The following is a 19,671-nucleotide window of genomic DNA, read 5'->3' on the forward strand; positions in this document are numbered from 1 at the left end:
TTACTTGTCCTGGTAGCCTCCCATTGCTCTCATTCTATTGCCTCAATGTCCATCTTAGACTGGTGGGACCAAGACCACATATTTGCAGGTGCAGCTTCAGTAGCCCCAAGTAGCAGCAGACAGTAAGTTCTCTCCATCTGCTGGCCAGACTCCTCTGAGCATAGCCCCCTGTGTAGTTTGCCTGATTTACCATCAGCACATACTGCTGGCTCCCATTCAGCTCTGTGTCCATTGTAACCCCTGCACACTCTTCAGCAGGATTGCAGCTCAGGCCAGCCAGTTCCCAGCCTATACTGAAGTATAGGGTTAGTCTGCCTCAGGATGAAGATATGCACTTCCTCTCTTGAACTGCCCAAAGTTTCTGCTAACCCAATCCCCAGGATTAAGCTCTCCTATTTGAAGTATGCCAACTACTCTATCCTAAGTGAGTATTGCCAACAGCAGCAACAGCTTCAGCTGTAAAGAAACCCTCCAGGAAAAAATAGCTGCTAAAATCCACAACTTTATTAGACGGATGTAAACAGTTACTGCTTAGAGAATGATAACTCAGCCACAGTCAGACTCCAAAGAAAAGCTATTAAAGCCTCCTAAAAAGGTAACATGTGCAGCAGGTCTGTCCATCCTTTCCTTCCCCATTTATAAGAAAACTGGCATAAACTGCCACACTGATTTGGTACAAGAACACTGCATGATCTCCATTCAACAGCAGAAAATAGATGGAAAACATGATCCCAAACAGAGCTGGTTTTGAGTGCACTAGTCAGGAGGCAGTATAGTAAAGGTGTGTGGGTAGGGAAAATGTTGCCTTCTGAATCTATTTGTTTAAGAGTTTATATTTCACGCCATAAGATTATTTCATGTGGTTCTTGCCTCTGTGCATGACAAATTACACTAATATGCAGGGACTTGATAAGGTCACTATTATGGTCATGGTAGACTGCACTGGGAAACACATTGGCAGTGTCAGCCATGAAAAAGCTGGCAAGGTTTACCAGGTACTTATTTATTTAATGCGATGTTCTGGACAAAAATCAGATTAAACATGATTGCCAGTAAGCATATAGTTTTAAGGTCTGCATCTTCTGTATAAGCACACAATATAGAAACCTCTATAGAACACTGGAATATCAAAACCAGAGAAATTTTTACTATTATTACACTGATTACTAATTAGTAGAGGATAAAAAAGTCATTATCACTGTAATCAATAGAAAATAAAAAGAAAAAACGTTTCAATGATGCTTGTTAGTGAGGAGCTGCTTCATTGATTGAGTCCACCATGAACCACAAGAAAGAGAAGACTCGTTGCTTTAAAACAACATGTTCATAAAATTGTAGCAATTTACTCACAATCGGAGAGTGTGACATTTGCATCACAAGACAAATTACAGTTTTGATCCTGCCTGTATAAACAAGAGATTTCTGTGTAAAGAGGAACGGTTTGCTTTGAATTGTCACTGATTCTCACTGTGAAGATGAGAGAAGAAATATTTTGCGACATTACAAGCACCAGCTCCTGAACAAAATGAAGAGCACACGAAGGGTAATGGGACATAAACAGAGAGGAAGAATGTGATTGTTACAGAAATGTTCTTCCATCATCTGCAGATGATTTGAGCTCAAGTAACTTTACAGTATGCAGGGACATTTTTGCCATACCTCTTTTCAGATACCATATGGATACAGCTTTCCCTTATACTGCTTCTTATGGCTTTATGTCTACTAACTTTAGTCTGGCATTTAAATTGGGAGAGTAGTCATCCTAAAAGATGCAACTCAGGTGGTAACTCACATTATGTGGGGGTGATTGTGTGTCTAATCTGGGTCAGGAGGCATTTCCAGACAGTAAAGTTGAATGCCTACATACACGCACACACAGGCTCACCTCCCTGCTCAGATGTATTGTATTTTGACGTTGCATGTGACTTTTCATTAAAGGCAAGCACACAATCAAACTATTGATGTTGCTAAATGCAGCAAGCCTCTCAAATAAGGTGACATGGAATCATGGTGTATAATGCTTAAAATTACAAATTTCAATATAATAAGAGACATACTTATCTTTGTTTATGCAAACATGCTGATTTTTTTGATATTTTAAACAATGAATAAATAAAGTTCTGGGTATTTGAAAGACTGTGGTCTTTATAGCATTGAAACAAAATGCAGAGGGTTTAAAGTACCTGGAAAAATGGTAATCTGAGATTCTGAGAAGGTATTTGCTTGACAGTGCTACCAAAACAATAGTCTTTAAGCAGTTTAATCTCACTGAAGGAAAAATACATACTGTTTTCTTGGTAACGATATTATATCAGCCCATTTTCACAACTGCAATTAATCATCTACATTCTAATTTAGATAACTGAAATTGTCCTGAATTGCAGAAAGATAAAATATTTCAAAATTTCAACAACTTCAATAAATGTTTAAATGGATTAGCATTCATTCAACAAATTAAAGACAGTAATATTGTGCAGCACTTTTAAAGCTGGTTAGCTAACCATAACCACAGTACTAACAAAGATATGTGGGAAAGGCATGCAATGAGCAGCAAGTGCTTTGGCACTTATAGATTCAGATACATGGATGGTATAAATCAGTGCAGCTCCATCCAGTTCAGAAAGCTACATTAATGTGCACCCATTGTTTGCTAACAGAAGTCAGACCAGAAATTAAAGCACTGGCCCTTTCAGTAATGCACTTTGCTGTTATGCATAATGACATTATTATAAAGGAGGTTTTTCTTCTACCAACAATGCATATTATTTAAACTTATTATGTTGAATTATAAGTAAAAATTTATTAGTATTTATGAAGCTAAGTTGAATTCCATATGAAATCAGTGATATAAACACTACATCATAACTGAAGTCATTGTGTCTGAACCACAGATCAGTGCATTTTTTACGTGTGCTCTCTTCAGAAATTAAAAATTATTATGTATTTTCTACTGATCTTATCGTTTCCAAAAGAAATGTGGCTAAGAACAGACACAGGAAAGGCTAGCTTAGTTTAAATCCATCTCAAATTGAAACATTAAGGCCAGCATCAGAATACTTGGATTTGAAAATCCTTTGTTCAGCGCAGGGAAAATCACTTACCATTTGAACAGCCTCTCCATTACTTTTATTAAGCTGTGAGTGAAGCGTGGTGCTTGCAACCACTCAGCCTGACTTCCACAGCTGAAACGCTTCCATCAGGTCAGTACGGATCTGCTCACTGTAGCAATGGACTTCATCCTTTTTCTTTTTTCTTGGTTCCCCTTCCCACCCCAAAAGCAGATAATCATGAGGGAGCAGTATAAATGTAAACTATTTACCTTGTAAAGAATGTAAAGTATTCAATTAATTCCAAGTCCTCTGAGAATAAATTACATTTCAGTAAAGGAGCTGATGTGCTTCTCCTATTCTTGGCTCCACAGAGCTTCTTTTAGATGTAATTAGAAAGTCAGGGCTCTTAAATGACCCGATACACAAAGCTTCCTCAATTTCTGCTTAACACCCAATTCTGTCTTTGCTGAAGAGCAATCCTGAGCACATTCAAGCAGCCACCCTCTTATAAAATCCTACTCCTGTATGCTGCTCTTCAAGAGCCTCTCGATGTGACTAGACTGGTAAGTAGGAACTGCAATCAATTTCCAGCTTGATACCAAGGAAAAGTTATTTATCAGATGCTATTTATCAAGTCTACAGGCTTCCTAATAGACTCTATTATCTATCTATCAGCAATTCAGTGAAGTTACACTGGCATTTTCTAAAAATTTATTATATTTAAATCAAAGAATCAACCAGTTTGGGATCTTGCCATTGTAGTGATAGAAGAGAGTCTGAATAATACCTAATTAAACATAACAGAGGGCTCTGCACTGTCATTTGTGATTTATGCCATGTAGCAGTCTGTGACATACGGAGATTTTATGTTCTAGGTAAAATTCATTAACTGTGTGCCAGCTTATTCAACAAATGCAGCCCAACTGCTTGCCTGTGCATTAGCCTTCCGTGTAATAAAAAACAGGTTTCAAATACGTATGTATGTAGTTTGTAGAAACACAAAAATTTTCTTTTGTCTGTTTTTGATGTACAGGGAATTCACAAGTATGAATGGTCTGAAAGAAAGTCTGTATGTCCCAGAGCAATAGTCCTCATCTGTGGATCACATCCAGAAGCTACAGGAATTCAAGCAAAATGAACATACATGATCTAGTCAAGGTCATACTGTTTATTTTGGTAAAGCTGCTATCTCCATCTCTCTACTGCCATTATCCCTTCTGTATTCCCTTGGAGGATGAGACAAAGGTGCAATCTGGATTCCCACAAACCACAACATACTTCACGTAATTTCTCCTGCAAACATCAGAACCTTTTATGAAACAAACTAAGACACCATTGTCTGCTCTGGAGCACAGGAGTTTCCGACTAGAAAGACTGCACGGTTTCAAATATGACTAAAACACATTAACCCATTCATCTCATAGATTAACCCAGATGGACTTATTGGAGATGAAAGTCTGTGCTTAAGGTGAATTCAGGGCTTTATTGTAGCAACTCTAAATAATGAGTATTCAGACAATAGGTTGAAACAGTTGAAACACTGCTCTTTTGGAATTTAAGTAAGTCTTTTGAGCAATCAGCCACAAAACTTAGGATATAAGTATTCTCTGATGAAAACAAACAAACAAAACCAAAAACACCAAAAAATAAACAAACAAAACAAAAAACCCAAACAAACAAAAACAAAAAAAAATAAAGCTTGTCAGTTACATATAATATACCAGCTCATTCACTAGTGAAGATTCATGCAGAACAAATGAAACACATCTAGACAGCACAGCACATATCCTAGTTCCCCTTTGATTTTGCTGTGCTCTTGTGCTCTAAGATATAATGATCTTTTTTTTGTGGCTTCTAAATTTCACAGTGTCTAAAATGAAGACCGCACTGCAACATAGGAGAAAGGTATTTTACAACATAAACCCAAAGGTGTTCTAATAAGCAGAAGGAGTGTATACGTAGGCAGGGAACAGTATTTGAGGCTACAAAGCGTTTTGAAATAGATGAAAGACTGCACAGAGCAGAGAACCACAATTTGGGGGTGTTTCATCTGCCCTGTCTATTAGGAGGGGTCTCTAGATACCATCCGTAGCCTTTGCCATAGAGAGAACTAGTAAGGACACTTCAAAAAATGATCCAGTGGGCTAAATAACAATACAGTAGAATATCAGCAGTCCAATGCCTTTCCTTCATTGTTTCTGAAGTGTAGACACACCCTCTGAAGCTTGTCCCACGACCACTTTATCTTTCTTTTGCTTGCAGAAGGTAAGTGGTGCAAAGTGTACATGGCATTGCTTTTCACCCAAGCACTGTGGTTTGACTCCAGCCACCAAACCCCACACAGCCACTCAGTCATGCCCCCACCAGCAGGACTGGGAAGAGAATAGGAAGGGTAAAAGAGAACTCAACTTTAACTGAGAAAGCTAAAGCTGCACACACAAGCAAAGTAAAATGGAATTAATTCCATGCTTCCCACTGTTGGGCAGGTGTTCAGCCATCTCCAGGAGAGCAGGACTCCATTATGTTTAATGGTTACTTGGGAAGAAAACATCACTCCAAATGCATGCCCTTCCTCCCTACTTTCTATTATGAGCATAAGGTCCTATGGTCTGGAATATCCCTTTGGTCAGTTGGGGTCTCTGTCCTGGCTGTGCCTCCTCCCAACCTCCCATGCACCAACACCTTCCTACCCACCATGGTTGTACAAAAAGTAGAAAAGACCTTGGCTCTGTGTTAGCCCTGCTCAGCAATAACAAACACATCTCTGTGTTATCAACCCTGTATTCAGCACAAATCCAAAACATGGCCCCCTACGAGCCACGGTGAAGAAAATTAACTCTACCCCAGCTGAAACCAGCACACCAAGAAGAAACTTGCAGCATGCTTAAATTTCCTTGCAAGGTACTTGACATTACTTGGTACCTTGTGTGACAAGAGATAATGGCTTGTAAGCTAAACCTGATATCCATAGAGTAAAAAAGCCACATTATAATTTCTAACAATAAAGAAATAATTGTACAACACTACTAGGCAATGTAGTACAAACTTGATTGAATAAATTGTGTAATGATTAACCTGGTTTTGAAACATTTTCCTGCAACTGGGTAACGGGTTTGGAAATTATTGTGGGGAGAAAAACTACAAGATGGACACACAAGTAACATAATCACAAAGATTTTGTTTCCTTAGAAAGATCAAAGCAAAATATGCTCATGTGTTTTCCAAAGCTTAATGACAAAGCAGCTAATTTTTTTTAAAGAAATAGTCCACATCCCTATGTCAAGATCTGAAGAGTTTAAAGCAATCAGACAACAACAGTCATCATATTAACATTGAATGCACCTACACAGTGTAAATAACTATAATAAACTATATACAGACAACTTAGAAGAGAAAACAAATTGGCTGTTTGCTAACCCTTACAACTTTTGGATCTATGAATTTATGTCACTTTTTGTTCAGCATTTTCAGAAGCAAGCAATGTATATTTGTTAGAATAAAATATTAATTAATGCTTGTCACTCGCAAAGCCTGTGAGGAAATAGCATCGGAATATTTGGGCATATTTGAATAATCCAAATTGCTGTAAATCACACGAGAGCAAGTAAAACTCAAGAAGCTCCAAATCAGAAGGTAGAATGAGAACTAAGAACTGGGCTTCCCAAATGACAATAAAGAAAAGAGAAGAAGGAATAGATGAGAAGTCCTCCAGGAAAAAAATAACTCCTTTCTAGTCTTTGCACAGACCTAGCTGTCTTTATTTAACTGCAATACAAGAATTATGAAGTGACAATTAAGCTTTGATGATAATTGTTGTTTCCTTACAGTGCATTAAATGGAGACGTAATAATATATGGATCTCTAGCCCACAATTTCAGATATAGGATAGAGAGAAGGGAAGCATGTGCACCCAGGAAGAGATGCACTGGAAAATTCTTCCTGTCATCAGAGTATAATGTAAAAGTTTTTTTACCACAATAGTCAGTGAAAAACACTAAGACTGTTGTTAATACTTGGAAATTTGGGAAAGTGAATTAACACATTGGTGAACAGTGAGAAGAAGCCAAAATTACAGTTGCTACACCTCAAGAGTACTGAAAAAGTTGAACAGCAGCAACCAACTGCTTGAATAAAGAAACAAAAAAATCAGGTTGTTTCAAAACCTGAGGCAGTTCTTTTATCGCATGCTCAGATATCACTACTTAGCAAATATGCTGGGGCTCAAGAGTCATACAGCATATGAGAATTACAAAAAACATAGGAGAAAAATATATAAATCAAAATTTGCAAAAACCTGCATATATAAAAGCTAGTAGAGAACTATGTGAATCAAGACAAAAAGGATATTGAGTATCATACATCATAGGGAGTTAAAAATCAAAAAGGAAACAGTGGCTCACAGACCTAACCATAAGGACAGGCAAGCACATAGGAAAGGAAATTCTATGCCAAGTGAACTGTGGTTCTACACACAAGCTAATAATTTACAGAGATCACTGTAAAGTAAAAGCAGATGGAAAAGTAGTTTACCACACAATGAAGCTAACAAAAATTCTGCAGCAGGGCTAATATGTAGGCCTTTGGTCCCTCTTCTGTGCACATCAAGGGATTGCCATCTCAGTTTTCAAACTGAAAGAGGGATTGGAAACTGGCAATCCTCCATTCTGCAGAAAGGCAACTTATTTGGAATATTGCATTCAATTCTAGACAGTCAAATTGGAGCAGTTCAAAAGAAACTACCACAAATGGTTCTGGGGCCCAAGGGACTGATTTATGAGGAAAGATGAAAAGAATTAAATATGCATAGCTTAGCTAAGCAGTGACTAAGGAGAGAAAAGTTAACAGAAATTTAAAGAGTGAAAGGGAAAAAGAAAGGTTATATACCATAAAAATGAAGAGAATATGGAACAATAAAATTGATTTAATATAGTGCAAATTTAGGCAGAGTACCAAGACAAAAATAGAACATATGGATGAGATTAACAGGCAAGATCACAAGATTCCTTGTTTGGTGTACTGGGTGGACAGCCACACAAAAGTGAGAACACAGGCACTACTTCTGACACTCAGGTCAGCTTCTTCACTCAGTTCTGACATCTCCAAATAGTCCTGTAAATCTCTGTAAAGAGAACCCCTCAGTAAAATGAAGAACCAACCCATGAGAATTTCTGGCATGTGAAGCCACATCACTGGCATCTGAAAGGCTTCTCTCCCTTGCCCTGGCAGGGTAATTATTGAGTATGTCCTAGGCAAGCCTGGCTAAGGCTAGAAGAGCAAGGATGATTGCCAGTGAGAGCTGAATCTTCATGGGTAAGAGAAAATAAAAGCAGGTTTAGTGGCTTTCCTGACAACAGTGTTTACAACAATCTCTAAGGTCACTTTCCACATCTACACTCATGGCCATATACTACTGTAGGCATGGAAACAGAAGGAAGATAAGCATTATAACATTTGATTGTGAACAGATGCAGCAATGTCCTTTCTGAGTTAAGTTAAAATGGGAAAATATGGCTGATAATTCGAAAAAGAAGAAGAGGAAGAAGAGAAAGAAGAGGAAACAGAAGAAACTGATGCCTTGAGGAGCTGGAACAGAGGCTACACAGAGTTAATGGGAATAAAATGGGTATTTATTGAGAGGCCTTCAAAGGCCATACCCTGGCAGTATCAGTCACGGCTCCTGCCTGGATGGCTCCAAGATGGAAGCAAAGGAGGGCTTGGTTATGAGATCTCACACCTTTACAGATTTTAGTCCGTTTGCATGCAGGAGTCAACTATCCAATTAATAGCTTCAAATAATGACATTTCATCCTCCTGGCTTGCCTGCTTGCCCGCCCTCCTCCTTTTCACGTTGTTTATGCTTAGGGCCTGAAGTTTGAAGAAATTGTCCTTGAGTCCTTAGCTGGAATAGGAGCGGTTTGTCTTCACTGCCCAAGCACAACAGAAAAGCACACCCAAGCAGAACAGAAAAACTTAAAACTTAAGGCATCAAAACTGAACAGTTTGATCTCATTTGACCAACTGAAAAAAAGAAGAGTGTCAAAGGATGGACTAGTCTACACGAATCTTCAGGCACCTTTACTGAAGAAATAACTGGATGAACATTAAAGGGTTTTACAGATGTTGAAGAAACTGAAGCAGAAATCAAACAGAAGTTATTATTGCAACTCTGACATTACTGTTCACAAGAAAGAAAAATGTCACTCCGAGACAAAATAAATCTATATATTCATTGCTGATTAAGTGGAATTAAGTAATTTAGTTTGCCTTAAAAGCTTTACTTTTCACAACTATGTCTATATGATTTACACATACCACTTCTGCAACTAACATTAGTACTGCAGCTAACAGAATCAAATAATTGTGTTGAAAGGGAAACGTCTGAAAAACAAGCTGTTCAATTCATGAGCAACCTGAAAAAAAATATTTCTCCTTTCACATAAAATGATTGTTAAGTAAGGAATGCATTGTTTTAACATTTTTAGAGCCTCCTGCATTAAGTTACCTAAAGACAAAATACCATTCTTCCCACAAAGAGAGAAAAAAAATTGAGGAAATTTCTACATGCCTGCTTCCCTCCTTTCTCAGTTTAGATGTCAACATTTACAAAACTTTTCACAGGAGAATGTTTTGATTCCTTTCGTAGGAAAAGGATCGCATTTGAAAGCTATCGATTAACTCTCAAAATATGACCTTAATACATTGCTCTATTTTCTGTAGATGCCTTTACGAGGTCCCATATATATTTTATGTGTTGTACTTCATAACAGGATTTGCACTGAATGGGACCACAGCAGGAGTCCACCAACCTGAGGTGGTATGGCCTAGATCTACTGCCTGTCTATGTGCTCTGAATACTGCTTCCATCTCCTCTGAAATGTCATCCTGCACACACAGACATTCACTGTAGGATTTACAGCCAAAGATATCACATTTTACTTTTCTCCTTTTTTTCTGAGAGAAACATTTTTTGTTTTAAAATCAACTATGAAATGAAAGAGAATAAAGTACGCTTCCAACAGGAACATCCGTATCCTAGCTGGATGAAAAGCAAGCAATAAATGACCAAGTGCTCTTCCACTGTGTGTGGTGCCTTCCTCTCCGCACTCCTTGCCAGACACCTTATAGATGGGGGAAGTTGTCAGGGACTGTTGTCTTCCAATGTATAAGAATGGCACTGGCAAGAAAACCAGTTCTGGCCACACTACTTGCATTTGTGTTTCTGCAAGTGACACCACACTGACACATCTGTTGGCTGAAGGGATGTGCAGTAGTCAAAACTTGCACATTTCTCTTAGTAGGTCTTATATTGCTGTTGTTTTCACTGAAGGCATTTGCTCAAAAGCAAACAAATGGAAAGTACCTCTTGTAAAAAAACAAACAGAATTTGTATTTAATTGGTGGTGTTCCTTTATGATATATTAAAAAACTTGAATTAGAACTCTTTATTTGCTCCAAATCAAACTAAGCTTTTGCTGACTTAAGTATTTTCATTTGTTTAAGAACAAATTAGAATTAGTTCCATCTCAGATTTCACTTGCTTTAAAATAATCATGTTTCTATTGTTGCAATTTTGATTCAGGTGTTAATTGAATTATCTAAAAATATTTTCTGTTTGGTTTTATAACTTAGAAACTGCAAAATTCACCATGATGCAGTATATTAATTTGTGTTAAACAAGAAAAATAAATAAATGTGATTATTTGGAGCAAGAAGCTACTTCAGGATTTAAAAATGGCTATTTTGCTACAATTTCATAAATGGAAATAAAGAGGTTGGGAGGGTTGTGTTGTTGGTTTGGAGTTGGTTTTTTTTTGTCTCTGTTCCTGCAGCAACCTTCTCAAAAAATGTAATATTAGAATCTGAAGCTTCACACATGCTACGCCAGTATGGTGAGAAAATATGGTGCTTTGACCTTTATAATCTTCTTTCATCTGATTTTTCGGGTGGCAAGATTTCTTTGCTGTTTGCAGAATAACTATATTAGAGGAAAAAAGCACTCCAAATACCAAAATTATAAGGAATTTCTTACAAGCCCTCAGTAAAGTTTTCCACAGGAAGTGCTGATTCTTCTCTTTACAGATTTCTAACAGTAGCAAACAAAATAATGACAAGAAAATAACTGTGATTTCCACAAAATTACTATAAATAGAACCTATTCTTATTTGAATGCAAAGCTGGAAATTTTATAGCCTTCAATTTCATATACTCGTCCTTTTGCTCTTATTTCAAAGTGTATTTTTCCAAATACCAATTTAATATAAAAATTCATCCTAATAAAATTATTAAATGCTATTCAATGTGGTTGTCATTGTTAGGAAAGTTGTTCCTGTGAGGTAAGTTTTATTTACTGGAAGCACGCTTAACAAATTATTAGACTTCTACCACAAATGTGCCAAGCTAACTGGCTTATTGACAGCTCAAAACACATTTTTCTAAGTATAACTTCCTATGTCTACATACTGATATAAAAAATTATTTTTATCCCTTTCCTTGCACCTTCCAGTGTCACGAATCTCAAATTTGCCAATATTTAGATTGGGTAGAAAATTACTTCAAATTAAAAAATTCATGTTGCATTTCTGTCATTGTCACATGACCTCAGGAACCAGAGAATAAAAATAGATAAACACATCTAACTGGTACAGACATACTGGCATTCATAGGTGGTAAATAATATCCTATTTTCCTGTTGGTCCACGCTTATCCTGTTATGACGTGAGAGACAGAGAGATAAAAATTAGTATTCTAGCTGTGGCTCTATTTGTGTTAAGGTTAATAAGATAAAACCCATTTGTTCTTAACTGAACAATTAAAAACCTAATTTTTTAGATTTTTTTTTTATGACACCTGAATTGTCATATAACTTTTTTAAAAAGTTTGCACTGTATATCACTGATACATCAGACACATTCAGTCTGTCAAAATGGAATACAAAATATCATGTATTGTATTAGCAATCCTTTATATATTTTTTTTCAGTATAAGCTTCTCAAGCAAATACCTTTCATCAAAATCTCTTTACTCCCCCAGACTTGCTTTATGTGCCATCACAGGATCTTAAAACTCCCAAGCTGTGGCTCATTTCGCAGCCACTCCTTCTGCTCTTTCAGGATTCCCAGGGCAGATGACTCCTGACTCTGCCTCCCAGTTTCATTTCCAGCAGGCAGGATCACTCAGTCATGCTAAGCATCTCATTTCAGTAACAATCTTAACCTCATGCCACAGGTCACAGTGTTATAAGCATGTACAAGGAAAAGGAATTTTTCCCTGCAGCCATGGTGTACTTAGCTCTGTTATTGCAGAAATAAACCGTGACATGAGAGTTAGCAGATACCATCATGAACTATCAACCTAAATTAATGGGATAGGTGCTGAATAAGGACTATCACAGACATCCCTGCTTCTGTTTACAGCTCTCATTTCCACCACCTGCATATTTTTACTATTTTGTTCCTTAAGCTCCTCATTAGAGGCAGAGAACATGTCCAAGATGTGAGAATTCTCTAGGACACCAGAATATACAATAAATAAATTATTACTACCTCCTGCCTAACCCTGGAATAGAAGAAATCCTGCTCATGGGAAGGAGAAAACATTTCAAAAAATTCGCTAGTTCTCTTATGTCACTAACCACCCAGTGTGACAGAACACCTGTGTCACTGTTACTTGGGTAATCACACATCCTGCACATGCTGCCACAGAGGTAAAGGGTTCTTGTGTCGTAGACCAACTACTGGTCTCCAATTTTTCTTTTGAGGCTCCTCTTCTTAATTGGTCTAAACTACAATAACTCACTCTACTGAGGCACAGATGAAAGTTTCACAGGTTGCCTCACAATAAGAAAGCTGACACGAAGGTATCATGTTTCACCCCCAGTATTACTTCTTCATCCATGGGAGAGTCAAGTTCAAGTCTCCATCCTCTGAAAACTGAAACTAATGTATCATATCACGTCTGCCCCCAGCCCTTTCCAAGCTCCCCAAGGTTCAGGTAGAGAGCTCCCACTTCATGGCCTGAAGGTAATAAGGGATAGATATTGAAAAAAATTATTATGTTTATTTTATATCTTGCTTCCAATCCCGAATTAAATTTACCAATGATCACCTAATTAATATTTCTGTGCCAGATCACTGTAGGTATCGGGCTGTAACATAGCACAATTCAGTGGGTTTTAATTCATACAAAGGATTTAAAGGAATTGGAAACAGATAAACCAGAAAGAATAGAAGTAGAGGATGATGTTCAGATTTTATGATCCTAATATTTGGAAAATTCACTTGGCTTGGACTTCCACCGGGCATGACTACAACTCGTTCTAGCATACTTTTGCACCTCTGTAGCACTTGCAGTGGAAATCAGACCTCAGAGTAACAAACTTAAGCCTCCTTGCTAAAGTACCGTTTTTCTTAGTTACCTTTGCAGATCCCTCAGAGGAAGTCCAGAGCAAAGGCAGAAAACCACTGCCATAACATATAAATGGTGATATTTATATCATAACTAGATATACAAGGGACAGAAGACAGCAGCAAGGTGCTACCTAATTTGCAAAATTAATTTGTACAATCTGTCACACAAATCAAGATAAAATGGTACCCTGCAGCTGGCAGATAATATGTGATACTCTCCTTCAAACCACTGTTCCCTTTTCTAAATACTCACACTCATAGACTGCCAAAGATAAGCTACCAGCACAGACAGGGACAGCTCTGAGCAGCAGCAATACTTGGCTGCAGAAAGGAGATGGGCACGAGTAGTGACAACATGAACTGCTCCAATAGGCAGACACATATTCAGCTTGTGTTTTAAATGCTGCAGGTGCCAGCTAAAGACAACATGATGGCTGCAGCAGGCACCATTCCAGACTATTACTGGCATGGAAGACCTCACTGGGCATGATCCCAGAAAATCTGGTTTGACCACGCAGCTACTCCTGCTCAGAGCAGGAGGGAGTATCCAGAAAATGGCAACAGAGCTGGAGAAGGGTCAGGAACCCAAGTCTTATGAAGGGAGCTGGGGTTGTTTAACTTGGAGAAAAGGTGGCTCAGGGGGCACCTTATCACTCTCTTCAGTTGTCTTAAAAGAGGCTGTCATGAGTCTCTTCGCCCAGGTAACAAGAGACAGGACAAGAAGAAATGGCCTCAAGTTGTCACAGAGGAGGTTTAGACTGGATAGTATGAAAAATCACTGAAAGTGTGATCAACACTGGAAACAGTCTGCCCAGGGAATTGGTTGAATTATAATCCCCGGAACTGTTGAAAAACCGTGTAGATATGGTGCCTGGGGATGTGGTTTAGTGGTGGATATGGCAGTGTTAGGATAATGGTTGGCCTCCATGATCTTAGAGGTCTTTTCCAATGTTAATGATTTTATGAGTCTGTGGTGGATTGGAAAGCTTTCAAAGCCGGAAAACCTTTTGGATCTTTCCAGCCTGAAACGTCTTATGACAAGATGGTGACTTAGATAGTGAAGTATATCTGATTTTCACAGCCTTCTAATGGGAGCAATGCCATGAAAAAATGAATGCTATTAAAATTATACTAATATCATCAGAGAATAACTATAGCCCTTCTCAGCTCAGATTTCCACACCCAACTCCTGCAAAGATTAAAAAAGCAAAATGCAAACATATGCAAAAAACAGGTACATAGCACTATAGTTCATAAAACACTAGCTTATAAGTGTCATTAATTTGTGCCTTTTAGATATTTCCACTCTAGCCAAAGTAGTCCAAGGGACAGTGCTCTGCCACCGGGCTTCCTCTGGATCAGTGTCCTTTCTTTCTGATACAGAAATCAGTGGTGAAATGAACTAAAAGCAAAGTGGGGTGTGAAGAGTCAAGTTCCAACCACTGTGAGATTCAGCTGCTCTCAGCACATCTCAGAACGCTGCTGGTGCTGCAACTGCGCATGCAGCCCTGGCCCATCTTTGATCCCAGCTGTCTGCCAAACACAAATATCTGCAACATATTGGCATGTTCATCACAGAAAAATGCTCAGGGGAGCATTGCAGAGGAAGTGCTTCTCCTTCACTAATTACAGGTGGAAATGGAAGCACTTTTGCCAATTCTGAGAAGCATGGGCAGTGAAAAAAACTCCTGTCAGGCTCCAGCCAGCATCCGTTGTCTTCTAAAAGACATTATTTGTGAAGAAAAGAGCTATGGGGTAAAACACCTCGATTTGCTGAGAAAGCACTAATCAAAATTCCAAATCTGAAGAAAAGGAAACAAATATTATTGACAAAATTGAGGCTGTACATTCACCTTTCCCTCTGATAGTCCTTCATCTCTGCAATCAATGCAATGAACATTCCAATTAGTCATCATTTGCTTCCTTTTAACAGAAGAACCTCAGAGTTGTGCTCATCTCTTTCCTATAGTTTCACTGAATAGTTACTTATTTAATATGCTATTGACACATGCCTATCTAGATTTGCTACAATTTTACTGTAAGAATAATTTTAAAGTGAATAAAGACCAAACAATATTTTTTGACATCTTCAAGATATTAATCTTGACATCTTTAAAATTCCTCATTTGCATTTATCAAATCTCAATACAAGCTCAAAGATTTATTCCTAGAATGTACCTTTAAAACTTTGCAGTAAAATAATCTCTGCCTCTCCGCATGAACGGGGAATTGTAACTCCCATGAGTATTAAAAGAAGTCCATACGCCAATCCTATTGAATCCAGACAAGAGGAAACCCATATAAATAATTTTTACTTGAATTACTAAAATATTTCCAGGGCACCTTAATTTCATATTAAGACAACAAAGAGCCACAATACTTGTTTATTAACTATAACACAGTGTTTTAAAGATAGTTTCAAAATGTCCTTGGTACACTTAAGTCATCAAAGACCATGATCTGGAGAGAAAAACCTTTCACAGTAGTCTGCTATTTGACATGTAAAAACTCTGCCATAATCACTAAAGTCGGAAGTTTTCTAAATCCTTCAATAAAAAATATCTGTGGCTATTGAACTACTACTGGCTGTCCAAAACAAATACTGAAAGAATAATTCATTTCTCTGATGTAAACCCAGCAATTTCCACTCAGACTCTGGGTGCTTTTAAAGACAAATCCTAAAAGATTGAAAAATGTGCAGCTAAGAAGACAAGCAGCCTTGAAAAAAAAATGCTGTTCGGAATTTCCTCTGCAATTAATCAAATGCATTTAGCATAGATCCCAATTTCAGTATGTCCTTAAGGAGGCAAGCTTGCATGATTCAAGGTTAAAAGTTCATTATTATTTTTTTGAGTCTGTCATACCAAATAGCTAGATATTTTGATAAGGAGGGGATGCAAGCATTTGATCTACAGTAGGTGATGGACTGGGCTAGTAATTATAAAACTATTCTCATTTATATATCCTTGCAAAGTGTGAGAGCCATGTTCCAAGGTTGTCCTTAAAAGCATCCTTAACATAATTCTGTCAATGACGTTTCGGACATTCCATTCTTTGATGATTAATTGAAACAAAAGTTTTAAAAGCTGATCATTATGAAGTTCAGAATGAGAGCATTATTACACACACAATGAAGTTACCTCTGAACAGAGGAGAGAAAGAAACACTGGGCTCTGCCTGTATATTCACATGCAAAGTAACAACTCCCCTTCCCCACTACTATGTTGACATCATGCAGCATCTGCCTTTGACTTTTTGCATATGTAATGAAAAGACACACCTCAGAAAATAAAAAGACAATTTAAAAGGCAAAATAACCATTTTGTTACTTACAGCATTTGATAAAATGGTAATGAGACATTCTTTCATCTCAGGCTGTAGTCTTGCTACAGGTTTCAGCATTCTCTTCTGCTACAACTGTCATGCCCAGAAAATGCATTATTTAAAGCCCTTCCTCAGGTATCCAGTACACCTCAGAATACATTATTTAGCATAGGTTCTGTTCCAGGATCTTGCAGGGGCTTCCAAGTCACCCTCAGCCGGCTGCTGGAGTTACGATAAACCTCTGTGCGTCTTGAACCATGACTACTGCACGTGCTATTGTGGCACAATTGACTGACACCGCTCCTAATCCCACATCCCCAGGAATAGAAAGATTTAATTGGTGTGCACTTGCAGCCACATTCTTCTAGCACTGAGGTGTGCTGCTGCACTGCGGCTTTCACAGTCCTGCCAGTTAATGGCTTTTCAATAGCTTTCAAATGGCAGCAAACTAAGCTTGATGAGTGGGCTCGAATGAAATAGCAGAACAGGGGATCTTAAATTTTATTTGTGCATGTTGTTCATGTGCCAAATGCGACCAGATTTTAGCTAGTACTAAAGCATGATTATTTTTAGTTGCCACCAGTTGCTGTGTGAATAGGAAATTGATATAGGATGCCAAAAATAACCATCTTTTAGCATCACAGATCATTTTTCAGTATATTATAAGGTAAAAATCAGGATAGAGCTTACAGCCATCTTCAGAATCTCATGGTTTATGCATGCATTAATTTACATTGAGCTTAAAACATGATTGTTGTGTACATTTCTTGGTATGTTCCTGTTCTATCATTTCTTTGTATTACATTGCATCTTTTTCACAGATGGAATATTTATGTCAGGAGACAAAAACTGCAAGCTCTGCATGGTTTATATCATGATTATGCGCATGTTATCTAATGACATTTAAATCACTGATTGTAAGACAAAAAGCCTAAGAAAATGCATCACTAAGAACAAGTCCATACAATTATTTATCACGCTGTAGAATAACAAGTCAATGTACACTGACGCATTACCCGGTTTCAGATTAAGGGCACACAAAAGGCAGACCTGCATTGTATTTTAAACACCCATGCTGCAGCGTCCTCTGAGAACAATTCCTGCATTACTTTGCCAGAGACAGTTACCCATGAATTTGGTTACTACTTCTGTGAGAAACTGACAGCTGAACTACTGTAAAATATTTTTACAGTATCAAAAAATAATTTAAGAAAACTGTACTCCATTTGCTTACCATGCATCATGCTTACCACAGTCAACACTTCACTGAGTGAGAGCTCTTGTAAAGAAAAACTGATAGCCCAGCCATATTTAAATCTTTTATTCATCTGAAAAGGTTCTCACCTACTATTTTGTATACATAACATTTTTAACAGCTACAAAGTGTTAAAAGAACTACAAAGGAAAAAGGGTCTAACTAATTAGTGAGGATCGCTAATTCAGATTCTATTAACTATTCTGCAAAGTTCCCACAAGAGCAGAAAGATATATATTCACAGGCTTCCAGTGATCCATTAGCAAAACCCTTAGGTGAAATCTCTCAGCTCCTAACTGCCACATATTTCACATCTGGTTTTAAGTTAAATATGCACAGCAATTCTTTTTCAGAACTGATTATTTAGGTGATTTGGTTTTCTTCCTAAAAACGTAGTTTTCCAGAAGAAAGTAAAAAAATATCAAGAAATAACCAGAGGGACATAGGGATAAATCATATAAAACACAATACAGTAATTACATTACCATGGAAACTTTTTTTACTGTAAAGCTCAGAAGTCCAAAGTAATTAAATCTATCCAGACTGTCTTTCACACCTATACAACACTAGGCCAGTTTGGGCCATATGGCTTATAAAATAAACATACAGAGTGTTTTAAGAGGCAATGTTAGTCATAGTTCATGAGTAAGTGTCAAGTAATCTGACAAAAAGGCCTTTGAGCAATACTTTTTGGTGGAGACATTCCTGACAGGATCATCTCTGGTGGTTCTGTCGGGCAAACAGACTGCCGTGTCTAATAACATTATGCTTCACCACTCCACACTGGTTAAAACCAGGAGCATCTCCATAAACACTGGTGAATGAGAGAAAGAGACAAATGATGCTTTTCAGCAGACAGACATAAAAGGAAGAAAAGGTACCTGATTTTGGTTTGAACAGAATGTGAAGAAAAAGTATTTGGATCTGTCTCATTATAGATTGTAATATATGTGATGACGTATTGAATTGCCATAATAAAAATTTAGGAAGGTGGAACGTGGTAGTATTTATGTGACAGGCTGGACTACATCCTCCTGCAAGGAATGAGAGAGGGAATTCAAACACTTTAAGTGCAAGGTCCTACACCTGGGTCGAGGAAGCCTCCAGTATCAATACAGTCTGAGGGATGAAGGGATTGGGAGCAGCCCTGCTGAGAAGGGACTGGGAGCTGCTGATGAAAAGCTGGACATGAGCCAGCAAAATGTGCATGCAGACCAGAAAGCCAGCTGTGTCCTGGCTGCATCAAAATAAATATGGCAGGTCAAGGGAGGTGATCCTGCCCCTCTCCTCCACCCTTCTGAGACCCCTAACCCAGGAAACATTCAAGGTCAGGCTGGACAGGGCTCTGAACGACCTGATTGAGTTGATGACCTTCAAAGGTCTCTTTCAATCCAAAATGTTCTGTGATTCTACATCCTCTACAGAGAGCATTATGGTACAGAGGACAGACTCTTGAATGCAGAAAGGTGTTGACTTGATATTTGCATCAGACAAACTAGGAAGAGCGCTGTTCTTTATATGCTCGGATTTCTCTTCTCCTAACATGAACTGGCCTATGCCATCAGGGAAGAATGTGGGACTGTTTGACCAAGGAGGGTTGCACTGCTACACCACAGCTTGGGTCTGTGCCCTTCAG

General features: G+C 38.0%; 1 protein-coding gene across 4 annotated transcripts in view; it reads right to left on the bottom strand.

The window, feature by feature from the left end:
• The window catches only part of MYO16 (myosin XVI), a 368,415-nt gene that overhangs the window by 274,638 nt on the left and 74,106 nt on the right, over positions 1-19,671 (bottom strand). Inside the window, exon 1 of one of the 4 annotated variants that reach the window (XM_088160175.1) lies at positions 16,790-17,155. The exons of 2 other annotated variants lie outside the window; for them this stretch is intronic. In XM_088160175.1, the coding sequence (XP_088016301.1) occupies positions 16,790-16,817 (28 nt within the window). In that variant the 5' untranslated portion in view covers positions 16,818-17,155. Of the gene's footprint in view, positions 1-16,789; positions 17,156-19,671 lie in introns of those variants that run through there. One more of the 4 variants, XM_088160173.1, reaches the window with a different exon arrangement.

The sequence above is a fragment of the Sturnus vulgaris genome, chromosome 2, assembly GCF_052056855.1.
Source record: "Sturnus vulgaris isolate bStuVul1 chromosome 2, bStuVul1.hap1, whole genome shotgun sequence".
Classification (NCBI taxonomy): Eukaryota; Metazoa; Chordata; class Aves; order Passeriformes; family Sturnidae; genus Sturnus; species Sturnus vulgaris.